The 14,779-nt window shown below is 39.3% G+C and overlaps 1 protein-coding gene across 1 annotated transcript in view; it reads right to left on the minus strand.

Annotated features, from left to right (window-relative positions):
* TARS2 (threonyl-tRNA synthetase 2, mitochondrial) overlaps positions 1-14,779 on the minus strand; it is a gene marked incomplete in the record, with an annotated part of 833,318 nt that overhangs the window by 218,250 nt on the left and 600,289 nt on the right. The window contains 1 exon segment of the mRNA XM_044079202.1: positions 1,647-1,747. Coding sequence (XP_043935137.1) covers positions 1,647-1,747 — 101 coding nt within the window.

Here is a 14,779-nt window from a genome sequence, read left to right on the forward strand (position 1 = left end):
CAGTTACAAGTGGTGTCCCACAAGGCTCAGTCCTGGGACCTCTCTTGTTCGGTATATATATCTCGGAGGTACAGGCCAACACGGAAGGACTGTGGCTGACCAAGTTCACAGATGACTGCAAACTGGGCGCCATAATCGACTCTCCAGCCGACACAAGCATCCTCCAAAAGGGCCTCATAGAAACAGACAACTGGTGCCAGAGTCATGGCCTCAAGCTAAACGCCAAAAAGTGTATAGTCATCCCCTTTGGCAAAAACAGTGTGTCCACAAATTACCACATAGGTGGTAATCCATTAAGTACGGAAGAAGTAATTAGGGACCTGGGGACCCAAGTTGATAGCAATCTCTCATTTGACAACCACGTGGCCAAAGTGGTTAGAAAAACATTTTATATAGCCCACCTAATCATGAAGGGATTCACATCTAGATCTGGGGAGGTCATCGTGCCTCTTTACTCATCCCTCATCAGGCCCATAATTGAGTACAATGCCCCTTTTGGGATGTACCTTACCAGACACCTGCAGCAACTGGAAAGACCCCAAAAGTACCTCACCAAGAGGATCAAAGGGCTCAAAAAGATGCCATATGCTGCCCGGTTAAAGAAACTCCAGCTCCACTCAGTGGCATACCGCCTGCTCAGAGGTGATCTGTGCCTGACGTATAAAGCCATGTCCAACCCGGAATTAATGGACATGCTGCACCTCAGAAAATCCAAATCCCATCGAGCTACGCACTCGAGAGACTTGAACCTCAGCACTGAATTAAATAGGACATGGAGGGACAGATTCATAACCCAGAGGCTCCCTTCACTCTGGAATAAAATCCCAGTCCAGATTAGGCAGAGTCCCTCATTGACTCTCTTCAAGAGGAATCTTGATGAGTGGATGGGGGATCGTAGGTTTACCCCGGGTATCACTTCTGTGTCACTGTTAGACAGAGGCACAGTATACTAACCTCGAAAAAGGGCATATCAAAATTCATTTAAAATGGGTGGCGAAAGCCAAGCACACTCTGGCTAGGCTTATAAATGCCCTAGGGCAGATAGCCTAGTATGAACCTATGATGCGGCTTGGTATGAGTCATGTTAAATTCTACTTCAACTACTGGTTCTCTGATTGCAACACTGTACTCAGCCAACAGACAGAATCCGCAAAAACAAATCTATAAGCTTACTTAAGTATATGTGTTGTACCAGAAAGTGGGTCTGTATTTTCAGAGGTGTATTTTTTTCCTGCTGGTGCCCTTAAAAGTAGAGAAGGGCAGCCACACAAACATCAAAAAAATAAAAAATAAATAGATAGAAAAAAGAAAAAAAAATGAAAACTTCAAGACTAAACAGGAACATAGGATTGAAAACATGGAACGTCAAACAGAAATGAGAGCTCTTTTTGCAGGCAAGGAGAAGCAGATGTAACAATTATACAGCTCAGTAGAACATCACAAGTGCAGACAAGTTACAGATTCTGTGTGTTACCATTAATGCTCTAAAGAAGTCAACATTACCCGTCCATATTAGTCAATGTTTCTGACCTATATAAAAAAGAAGAATTTACATGCCATTGCTAAGATAAAATGCAAAAGAATTTCAATAATAAAAAAGAAAATGTCCTGAAAGCAATGTTAAAGCTTCAAAGCAAAAGTACTACCTGACATATGACAAGTCAAATTTGGCGGGCATCTGGAAGTCCAGCTGGATAGTGGCACACTGGTGGTAGCGCTTGATTGCATCTTGAATATGAATGTCAATCTTAAAAATGAAAAGGGAAGACATGGAATAAATATGTTTTTTACCACACAGATCATCTTCATAAAAACTTGGGTTTGTATTATTAATATGGCTACAATGTTGTTTCAACTCTCCTGAGATTAGTGTCCCAAGTATCTTGTAATGAAAAGGGACACACCTGCTCCTACAGATCACAAAGTAGCACTGGTACAGTCGTGTCTCAGTAACTGTTATACTTACCAATAAAACAAACAGCAAAAGATGGCTCACTTGGAGTGGAAGGAAAATCAGACAACTCCATTAAGAATACAGCTCATAAACAAAGAAAGTAGCTAAGACAGACTAAACTTAATACAAGTTCGAGTGTTGTGGAGAAAAATGTAGTTTTCTGTGGTGTCATATTTACAAGAAAGTGACCTCTGCTCTGCTTATTCTTACCACTGACATCTAACTCTTGATTAAAAATTAACAAACAGAAAATGGCAGGTTATGAATGAAGAATGGCACGCCATTAAATAGCCATTTTCAAAAATGTGTAGCTTGAATTCTGTACTATACTGTCTTCCAAAGGATTTCACAGATGTCACTTGTTTTTCCTCTAGATGCAGACTGGGTCAGTCTACAGTGTATTAAAGGAAATACAAAAACAAACTACTAAAACAGGTGTGAGTGGAAGGCCAATGAAACACTGTGCACATCAGCTAAAACTATACTTAAGTATATGAGCAGAATACATGCCTTCACGTACTAACATGACATTTACATACAGGACAGAAACACTAGAAAAGAAAAGAAAATGGATCATAATTCCTATGCATATGAAGAACTGGGTGTGTCTGCACCCATACCTTAATCCGGAGACATACCAGGTACTCCAGAACCATGGGGGGAAACCGGTCTAAAGAATGATGGAAATACAGGCCACTATACAATAAAATGACAAATTTCACTACACATTTACCACAATAGTTTGTCTTTCTGTGCTGTTGCCTAGTCATTAAAAAAACGTGTGTGTTATGCATGAAACCTTACTGTTAATAAAAGATCAGGTTGTTGCACAACCAAAGAGGCTACTCTCTGCTCTTCTAAAGAAGTTGTAGCCAAACATAAAAACAACAACAGCAGACCACACTGCATAAATAGTATACACAACTATAGAACTGGGCAAAGTCGATGTCACAGTTAAAGTAAACTTTATTGTCATTCAGATTATACAACTTGTGCATCACTGAATGAAATTTCATTACTCCTTCTCAAAGTGGAGGCATTTTCACATATAGACAATCTTTATTGCAACAGCTACTACTGACATGACAGACATTATTGTCTTAGACTTTAACTATACATAAAAACTGCACAGAAAGGAGAACTTTTCGCAGTAATCATTACTGCACATTTAGGATTACCATAGTCATTACTGTACATTTAAGATTGCTGTAATCATTATTGCACATTTAGGATTGCATAAGAATATGAATTAAGAGAATCCCAGTGGGATTATTGCATTAAAGGTATTGCACAAAAATATTTGATACTACTTTTGGAAATTCCAACAGCTTGTTCAGAGTTCAGCCTAGTGTTGAGTTAGAGGAGCGGCCTTAGGTCAACTGGTGCCCTAGGCAAAAGGTCTCCACTGCGCCCCCCACAACACCACCCGGTGCCCCCATCCTGGTCTACCTACACCAAATAAACACTGAAAAAGCACCCCTGCTAGAGCAGCGCCCTAGGCGGCCGCCTAGTTGGCCTATGCCTAAGGCCGGCTATGAGTTAGTATGAGTTTTGTAGTCTGATGGCTTGTGGGAAAAAGTTCTTGTTGTATCTGGCTGTTTTGCATCTCATACTGCCTTCCTTGAGGAATGTGAGACACTTAAACAAATGTTCGTGAGGAGAGGTTACCCAAATACACTAGTCCTTTACTTGTTAGTAGACGTTAAACACAAAAGGAGAGAAGGGTTTTATAAGCCACTACTTAGACCCACTAGTAGATTACTATTTATAGAGGAGGGTAAGAGGTCAAAAGAAACCAACAACACAAACTAGGATGGTATACAAGAGGTAGGAGTTACTACAAGGAGATTTCCTAGTAGTTTTGTAACCCCGTTTTGTTTAGAAGTAAAAGAAATTGAGTTTATTTTGAGAATAAACTGGAACATTTTTATGATGGAACCAGAGGTAATGGAGAAGCTAGGAAGTTTCCCATCTTTTGTGCATAGAAAGAACAAGAATTTAAAACAAATTCTGGAAATGGAACCTCAGACACTTAATAGAACTGGAGGCACGTTTAAGTGTGAGAGTTGCAACTATTGTAAATATATTGCAACAGGGACAAAATTTGGAATGGGATCCTACAAGGTAAAAATAAAAGGTAGATTTAATTGTAATTCAAATTCTGTGGTCTACCTGGCTAGCTGTGCAGTCTGCCCAGCATATTATGTTAGGAAGACTGACAGAAAACTTAAAGAGAGAATTTATGAGCATGTCTACCATATTAGGAAAAAGACTTAGCCTTAGCTAGACATTGCTCCGAACATCCAACTCACCACTTTCTTTTCAGAGTGATCAGTCAAGTAGCAGTGAGTATGTGATGCTTAGAATGATTTATTTGAAGTTGCACTAATTGTGTTGTAATTAATTCATTTTAAATGTTTAATTGTTTAATAGGATTAATTAGGTTTGTATAAAAGTAGACAGGCTTGTTGGGAGGAGAATGTATTGCATCTGAAGAAGTGTTGCAAACGAAAACGCAGGTGTGTAGACATAGCGTTAGTGCTTGTGACATTTGATTTCTAACTGGTGGTTGCCCTGTCGTGTCTTTGTGAATAAAGTTGATTTTTCAGCAAGGACTGAGCAGTCTTCCTCTACTGGTACATTTTCCTGTTTTGTTAAAGGAACTATTTATTCACTGCCCCTTTACGGTATTTCATCCATTTGTTTTAAAATAAACACTTGTGGAAAACGCAGTGTTAAGTGAGTCCCTCTTTGAGAACCATCTACAACTATGACAATGATACATAGTTTACTTATACACATACATATACATTTATTTACACTAGTTAGTATTTTAACTGTAAAAACAAGGAATAGGAGAAACTTTATTTTAGCGAGATGACACCTCATTAATGAATTTATTGATGAATTTATAAATGTATTCACTATTAATTTTATTTATTTCATTTCTTGATTTTATGTGTTTTTTTGCTGATGTCACTTAATGACAAATCAAGTTAAAATGCTATTGGCTATAGGGTTTTAAACAATCAGGTGATATGTATTTAAACAGAGACTTTGGTTTTGTAAATGGTCTGAAGAGGTCTGCTATTTTAGAGACGAAAAGCACTTTACCATTTTGTATCTGTGTGCTTTGTGAACTGCATTAAATTAGTGTTCTACATGTTGGAGTGTCAGTGTCAGCGTTTTTCTACTGAGACATCGCGACAGGTGTATTTTGTGGATGGCAGGGAGTGTGGTTCCAATGATTTTCTCGGCTACCTTAACCACTTTGTGAAGGGCCGTTTTGTCCGAGGTGGAACACTTACCATACCAGGCTGTGAGACTGTTGGCTAGTATACTTTGTATGGTACTTTTGTAAAAGGTAGTAAGAATTGGAGAGGAGAGGTTTGGCTTTCTCATCTTTCACAGAAAATGAAGGTGTTGCTGCGCTTTCTTTACATTGGCAACGATATTTATGCTCCATGTTAGGTCAACTGGGATATGTACCCCCAAGAATTTTGTGCTTTCCACTCTCTTCACTATTATATTGTGGATTGTTAGTGGAGTGTGTGTTTTACGCCTTCTTCTGAAGCGGACAATGATCTCTTTGATCTTGTTCATGTTTAGTGAGAGATTGCTGTTGCATCAGACGATGAGTTGACTTAACTTCCTCTCTATAGGCTGACTTGTCATTGTTGCTGACAAGACCTATGACAGTTGTGTTGTCTGCAAACTTGATGATGTGGTTCAAGCTGGACTTGGCTGTGCTGTCATGAGTGAACAAGGTGAACAACAGAGGGCTGAGGGACCCCTGTGTTCATAGCGATGCTCTTGGAGGTGCTATTTCCAATGCGTACCGTTTGAGGTCCATCTGTCAGGAAGTCCAGTATCCAACTGCATAGGGATGTATTTATTGCTAGTTGACCAACTTTCATTGTCAAGTGTTGGGGATCACTGTGTTGAAGGCAGTGCTAAAGTCTGTAAACAGCATTGCACATAACAATTCTTGTTTTCCAGGTGGGCCATGGATACTTGGAAGCGCCACTGACATAGCATCTTCTGTGGAACGATTTGGTTGATATGCAAACTGGAATGGATCTAAAGATGCAGGGAGAATGGATGTTATATGGTCCTTGACCAGCCTCTCAAAGCACTTCATTACTACTGAGGTGAGTGCTATGGGGTGATAGTCATTTAGGTCTGATGGTGTGGAATTCTTTGGAATAGGTATTGTAGCTGTAGTTTTAAAGCATTTGGGAACAACAGACTGACTTAATGAGATGTTGTAGATATCTGTAAGAACATGTGTCAGTAGGTCAGCACATTCTCTAAGCACCCATCCCAGGATGTTGTTGGGTCCAGACACCTTCCTTGGGTTAACCCTGAGCAGAGTTCTACTGACATCAGCAGGATTGAGACATAGCACTTTATACCCTTGATTGGTAAGGTCTTTCACTACAGTTGTGTTATTTCTTTCCTCAAACCTGTTGAAGAAGGTGTTTAGTTTGTTAAGGAAGTCAATATTGTCAAAGCACTGTGCTGGCATGGGCCTGTAATTTGTGATGGATTGTATGCTCTGGCACATTCGCCTTGAGTCTCTGAGATCAATGAAGTGACTCTGGATCTTCTGACCATATGCCCATATTGCTGTTTGCATTCCCTTGTTCAGGTTTGCTCTGGCTGATCCGAGGGCTTCCTCATACCCCGATTCGAAGGCTGTGTTGCGTGCCCTCAGGAGCTCATACACTTCACTTGTGAGCCAGGATTTCTAGCTGGCACATGTGATGATACTCTTGGTGACTGCCACGTCCTCCACACACTTTGATATGAATCCTACTACTGACTCAGTGCACTCTTCCAGGTTGGTATGCTGATCTGCAGTGGCAGCTTCTTTGAACGTGTTCCAGTCTGTGCATTCAAGGCAATCCTAAGTGCAGAAATTGCTCCTTCTGGCCAGACTCTTACCTGCTTCTTGGATGGTTAATCTCCGATTAGTAATGGTCTATAGGCTGGAGTCAGCATAATGGATAGGTGATCTGAATTACCAAGGTGCAGATGGGGCTTTGCCCTGAATGCCTGTTTGACAGTGGTGTACACCTTATCTAGTATGTTGGCACCTCTAGTGGCAAAGTTTATGTGCTGGTGGTAGTGCGGTAGAACGGTTTTCAGATTAGACTGCTTAAAGTCGCCAGTTATGATACAGACACATTCAGGGTTTTTGTTCTGCATTTCGCTGATTGACTGATATAGTTTGGCCAGGGCTTCATTTGTGTTTGCACTTGGAGGAATATATACAGCTGAGATGATAATAGCCGAGAATACCCTCAGCAGGTAAAAAGGTCTACATTTTACTGTCATGTACTCTATATTCTCAGAGCAGTGGGTTGAGACTTTCTCACAGTTTGAGCACCAGCTGTTGTTTATGGAGATGTAAACTCCACCTCCCCTGGATGTGGCACTAAGAGCCTGGCTTCTGTCTGCTCTGAATAGGAATAACCCATCCACACGAACAGTGCTGTCACTGATACCATGTTTTAGCCAGGTTTCTGTAAATATGAACATACAACAGTCTCTTACCTCTGTATAGATGTTTAGGTCCAATCTTAGCTAGTCCAGTTTTCCAGGGGTAAAATGTTTGCTAGCAATGATAGATGGTAAAATGAAAAAATGGAAAATGCAGTGCAGTTGTAAATTTAACATTCCCCATAATCTTTAAACTGATTCAGTGCCTCTTAACTAAGACATCTAGAATCAATCTCGAGCACTGGTGAGGACATCTGCTAAGTATAAATGAAAGATGCCAAAAAACAATGTGGAAATGAGAACAAGTCAGCAAAGATAACACAATTTTCAAGCTAGTATATATTGTGTTACGCAGACAGTAATGAAAAATCTATCTACCCTTGACCAAAAATTATAATAATGAAAATAAGCAGTTGTGCACTCATGAAGAAAACTATAAAGACTATAATGCAATCCTGGTAACACACAGGAAAAGTACATGCACTCACTGCAAGAAACACAGGTTTGGTTTATTATCAGATCTAAAACGGGCTTTTTTTTTGGGGGGGGGGGGCACAATCACTTCTGTGTAGAAGATGAGGTTATCATTCCATATACAAAATAGGCAGGTTAAGACTAAAAGTGTGTGGATGCATGTATTCACCACTCCCTTAATTATAGCAAAAAGGGAATGGAAGGACTTCATATTTTATTAAAACCCACCTCCCAACTCAAAATATGGCAGATCAAGGGCTGGTGCCCTGGCCAGTACTCAGCAACTGCCCAAGGGCCTCTCATGAGTCTCTAAGGGGCCTCAGACAAAGAGACTTGTATAGATTAAATTCCTGCCTACACTCCAAAGTGCAATCTAAACCATTTGGTATTTTCACCCTTCTTTGCTTTACTAGGTTGTCAAGAACAATCTATATTAATACAGCATATAGGAGATTAAATGTCACTTCTGGTTGGAAACAGAAAAAGCAACAAAAAGGGAATTCACCGAAGCTTGAAACAACGAAACAACTCCAGTCTTCACTTCAAGAGTTTTAATAAAGTAGAATAAATGCAGGATCCAAGTGAGCGCTTTCACGTTCAATAAACGTTTCTTCAGACTTCAATACCAACATAGCACAATGCAACAGTTTAAATAGTAGCATCAATTAACATTCTTAAAAATCATTCAATTATGGTATCCAATTAAAATTTAAAATTCTAAAATTTAAAAGTATATTACTATATTTAAACAATAAGATGAGATATAATATTAATAACTCAATTCTTATATCCCAAATAAAATAACTCATGTATCATACAAACGACAATGTAGTTATCTTGCCACAAAAAGAATACATATGCATTTATATTCAAATATAGTTAATGTTTATAAGGTTTCGCTGCCAGAAAAGGTTTAAGTGAGACCTTCTCATTCTAACCATATGCTTTGTGTGCTTGTAATTGCAAAATCCATCTACATTCTATCTCTTCAGTGTAATTTTTTATATTTCCTAACCTATTAGTTTTTTTCACCATTTCCAAGACTCTAAATTTAAAAGTATGTGTCAACCCATTGTCAATTACATGTTGTGCCAAAGCATTACTTGTATTCTCTTTATTTATGGCATACAAATGTTCCCTGATACGTTCACGTAACGTCCTATTTGTTTTTCCCACATAAAAAAATTTGCATAACTGACACTGTGCTAAATATACTAAATCCCTAGATTTGCAGTCAGCATAAAACTTAAAAATATACTCCCGTCCAGTTACTGGATGTGTAAATTTATCATCATTAATTATGTAAGTACACTGATTGCAAGTTCTACATGCATATGTTCCTGATCTCTGAGAAAAAATGGTTTTCTCATTGTTACTTTCATAACATAAAAGTCTTTTTAGTGACTTCATGTTCCTATAGGTTATATTGGGTCTTTGATCAACCAATTCCTTTATTTTCTCATCAATAATTAAAAGTCTCCAATTTCTATCAATAACTTCTTTAATCTGCTTGTTCCTATTAGTATTTGTGTAGTTTTAGCTATATCGTCGCCATTAGTCGAAGGACAATATGAATAATAATTGGCCGAGAGCATTCACGCGCTGATGTCAGCAGCACGATGACATCGGGTAACACAAAGAGTAGGATTCTAGTAGAAGCCATGGTGCATTCTAATGGCGACGATATAGCTAAAACTACACAAATGTTGGCTTCTAATTTGTCTGGTAACCAGCGTATGAGTGGCACTAAGAATAAAATATGTGATGTTTCATCTAATACAGCCAGTTCGGATGGCGATGTTTTTACAAAAAGGGATGGTTTTCATCCTTTTCCACTACCGATCAGACAATTCGAAAAGAAGACGTGGTCACCTATAGGAACATGAAGTCACTAAAAAGACTTTTATGTTATGAAAGTAACAATGAGAAAACCATTTTTTCTCAGAGATCAGGAACATATGCATGTAGAACTTGCAATCAGTGTACTTACATAATTAATGATGATAAATTTACACATCCAGTAACTGGACGGGAGTATATTTTTAAGTTTTATGCTGACTGCAAATCTAGGGATTTAGTATATTTCGCACAGTGTCAGTTATGCAAATTTTTTTATGTGGGAAAAACAAATAGGACGTTACGTGAACGTATCAGGGAACATTTGTATGCCATAAATAAAGAGAATACAAGTAATGCTTTGGCACAACATGTAATTGACAATGGGTTGACACATACTTTTAAATTTAGAGTCTTGGAAATGGTGAAAAAAACTAATAGGTTAGGAAATATAAAAAATTACACTGAAGAGATAGAATGTAGATGGATTTTGCGATTACAAGCACACAAAGCATATGGTTTGAATGTGAAGGTCTCACTTAAACCTTTTCTGGCAGCAAAACCTTATAAACATTAACTGTATTTGAATATAAATGCATATGTATTCTTTTTGTGGCAAGATAACTACATTGTCGTTTGTATGATACATGAGTTATTTTATTTGGGATATAAGAATTGAGTTATTAATATTATATCTCATCTTATTGTTTAAATATAGTAATATACTTTTAAATTTTAGAATTTTAAATTTTAATTGGATACCATAATTGAATGATTTTTAAGAATGTTAATTGATGCTACTATTTAAACTGTTGCATTGTGCTATGTTGGTATTGAAGTCTGAAGAAATGTTTATTGAACATGAAAGCGCTCACTTGGATCCTGCATTTATTCTACTTTATTAAAACTCTTGAAGTGAAGACTGGAGTTGTTTCGTTGTTTCAAGCTTTGGTGAATTCCCTTTTTGTTGCTTTTTCTGGACATTGTATTTATCAAGGGATACTTTACTCAGCGTACTGTGCGTTTTTTTCCTTCATCTGGTTGGAAACAGCTCATTCACTGTCAGAGGAAAGTTTTTTTTGTTGCTTTTTTTAGTTTGATGTTTTGCATGGTAGCTGTTATTATCCTCCCTACTGCTAAGTGTGTGTGTGTGTGTGTGTGTGTGTGTGTGTGTGTGTGTGTGTGTGTGTGTGTGTGTGTGTGTGTGTGTGCGTGTGTCTGTGTGTGTGTGTGTGTGTGTGTGTGTGTGTGTGTGTGTGTGTGTGTGTGTGTGTGTGTGTCTGTCCTGGCAGCTTCAACAAAGCCATACCTTAAAGATTTTGCTACTGCTATCAATGACCTAGTTACTTGATACATGCCAACAGCTGTGAAGAGATCTTAAAAAATAGTAAAACTGATCCATGCCAGTGCCATGACAAAGAGGGATAAGCCCTGACTAAGGTCCAGGTGACCAGGGCTCCATTAGCTGGCAGGTCAGGGTGGGATTGTCCATCCACTGGGAAGAGGGAGGGGTGTGTGCTTAGGGCACAATATTGCAGTTGAATATCCTTGCACAAACTGGAATAACAAGTGTGATGTGCTAACTGAGAGGGAGCAGGTGAGACATCCTGCAGACGTCAGTCCCTTGTGGAGGTGAGGAGTGGTTCATAGCGGACCCCAGTGCACGTCCCACTCCTGGGATGTTAATGGGCATGTACACAGGGGTGGGGATATAGTGAAGACACTCCCTGAGAGCGTGTGATATTGCCTCAGGGTCTTTAACCTCCTCACCAACTCCACACAGCGGATGACTGTCACATATAAAAAGACAAATAGAAAGGAAAAAAGCAGATACATGCTATTTTTTGGTGGCTCTTCTGAGTTTAGCGGTAGACTTCTTTAATCACTAAATTCATAAAGCTAGTAGTAGGTACTGGTATTGTACATGCATTTCTAACTAATCATAGGTTCATAGTTTTTTTCTAAGCTAATGACCACCAGGGCCTTTATACTCGTAGCTGTGCAATCCAACCCAATTTTTGCACCTATTTATTATGGGCATTTACTAAGAGGGGGTATGTTAGGAAGTTTCTTGAGGTTATGTGGCTGTGTGTGTTAGTTTAGGCATTACAGTATGCCTCTATCAAAGACATGGGGTCCACACCCAGGGTGAATTTCTGATTTCCCATCCATTGGGCAAGGTTGCACAAACAGTTAGGGATGGAAACTGCTTCACATGGATGGGGAAGCCTATTCCAGAGCATGGAAATCCTCTGAGACATATCTATCTTGCCGACATGTCATATTTATTTCACAAGAAAAATTTAAATCCTAGGATCTAGTCATTCTGATGCTGTCAGACCCATTCTCAATTGTGCTATCGCTTATCATGTAATTAGTACGTAGCAGAATTTATTTATTTTATTTTAAATTCAACTGTACACAGTGCACTGTCTAAAGCAACAACTTCCACAGTGGTAAATGTTCTCTTTATTTTATTTTAATTTATTACTGTATATTATCATCAAGCATTCTAATCTCTTCAGAAACAGTGCCCAATTGAATTAAAAAATATGGAAAAAGTGCCAAAAGACATACCAATAAACAGAAAAAAGGCACTGGAAGGATAACCACGATAAAATCCACCACTTTATTGAACACACGCTGCAAAGTTCAAATATAACACAAACAGAACACTTTAACTAGATCACCGTGTTTTTGTCAGTATAACTCCTTCAGATGAGCGTACCAACTTCTAAATTCCCTTTTATATAAGCAGAAGAATCCCCAATTAATCAATTATTCACACATAAAAAAGCACACAATATGGAATGTTGAATGCATAAAATCTATACAATATATTTTGTAGATAAAATCTCTTTAGTAAAAATCATATTAAATGACAAGTATGACTATATGTAAAAAATAATATGTGAAAAAAGTGGACATTAATGACGAGTAATGTAACAAACTTTAAAATACTGTATAAACATATAAACAGTGTCCAATTGGCCTTGTCCCAGCACACACACTAGTCAGACACTAGGCTCATCCATACATGTGTAGTGCAGTGGAGCTGCAGTACTACCCAGTAAAATGTAAGCTGGATCGACAATCATAATGTAACCCAGAATGGGACAACATGCTTTACTGCTAGCCAGCTATACAGGCCACCAACAGTCAGCACCAACACTGCCCTCCCAGCAGCTAAAATGTGTAGTCTTAAACACTGCATTACTGTACCCAGTCAGCAGTCAGTCAGCCCAGCTAACCAACTGAGAACTATATGGGGTCACGTAAATGGGACAACCAGGGCAATGAATGGGATTAATCCTTTTTAAATTTACAGTTAAAAGCATTGAACTAAATTCACAAAACTGCATATGGCCAAGACAAGGCAGCTGTGTAAATTTTCCCTCAGATTTTTGTTGCAATGTTAGGTATGGTACAGCAAAGTGGTTATGGTGGGGTCTTCTCCACTGCCAGATAAGTGTCACTATCACCCTGCAGTCATTCTCAATTGCGTTATCTCCTATCATGTAACTAATGTTTGATAACATCCCAGGTGTTCTACACAAACTATAGAACAAACTGGCTCCCCACCTAAGTACCATGTTCAATCATAGCCTTCCCTCAGGCTTTGTTCCCACTGAATGGCGCACAGTGAGAGTTATCCCACTCCACAAAGGGGGAGCCACCACAGACCCCAGGAACAATCACCCCATTAGCCTGACGAGCCTGGTCTGCAAGGCTATGGAACGTATCATCATGGAACTTATAAACAATGACATTGGTAATCTCCAAACTTTGGACCCACCCAGTTCGGGTTTGTAAAAGGCAGATCATGCCTCCTAAACCTGACAGACTTCTTTGAAGCGGTCACCAAAGCAGTAGAGGAGGGTAAGGTGGTTCACACAGCCTATCTAGATCTCGCCAAGGCTTTTGACACCATCCCCCACTCTGGAATTATAGATAAACTCACTAAACTAGGTATAAATCCCTATGTCATAAGATGGGTTGCCATCTGCCTCACTGACAGAACCCACACTGTAAAAGTAGCAGACTCCAAATCTGACTTCAGACCAGTGACAAGTGGAGTACCACAGGGTTCAGTCCTGGGGTCCTCTCCTGTTCGGTATCTACTTCTCTGAAGTACAGGCTAACACAGACGGCCTTTGGCTAACGAAGTTTGCAGATGACTGCAAACTAGCAGCCATAATCAAAACTTCTAACGATGTGGACATCTTATAAAAGGGCCTCACTGAGACAGATGTCTGGTGTCAAAGCCATGGCCTCAAGCTCAATGCCAAAAAGTGCACTGTCATCCCTTTTGGTAAGAACTCTGTACCCATGAACTACCATATAGGCGGTAGTCTACTTAACACCGAAAGACAGTAGTCTCTCCTTTGATAATCACATCGCCACAGTATTCAGGAAATCCTTCTACGTGGCACACCTCATCACAAAAGGTTTCTCATCCAGGAAAAAAGAGGTAATTGTTCCCCTCTACTCATCACTCATTCGACCCATTATAGAATACAGTGCTCCTTTTGGTATGTACCTGACAAGACATCTACAGCAACTGGAAAGCCCACAAAAATACCTCACAAAGAGGATTACAGGCCTCAAACAGATGCCCTACACAGACCATCTCAAAAAACTCCAGCTTTACTCCGTCGCATATCGCCTACTCAGAGGCGATCTCTGCCTAACATACAAAGCTATGTCAAACCCAGTGTTGTTGAGCATGTTCCATTTAAAGATATCCCAATCCCTCCGAGCTACATGCTCTAGGGACCTAAACCTTGTCACTACAATAAACAGAACATGCTGGAGGGATAGATTCCTGTCCCGGAGACTTCCCAAACTCTGGAACTACCTATCTATATCAAACAAAGCTCCTCATTAGCACTCTTCAAGAAAAATCTTAATGATTGGATGGGAGATAGGAAATTAACCACGGGGATCACTTCTGTGTCTCTGCTTGACAGGGGCACAGGAAAATAATTTTCTTGGGTGCCGAAAGCCAGG

Source organism: Protopterus annectens, chromosome 8.part0 (genome assembly GCF_019279795.1).
Source record: "Protopterus annectens isolate FY-2018-M chromosome 8.part0, PAN1.0, whole genome shotgun sequence".
In the NCBI taxonomy this organism is placed as follows: Eukaryota; Metazoa; Chordata; order Ceratodontiformes; family Protopteridae; genus Protopterus; species Protopterus annectens.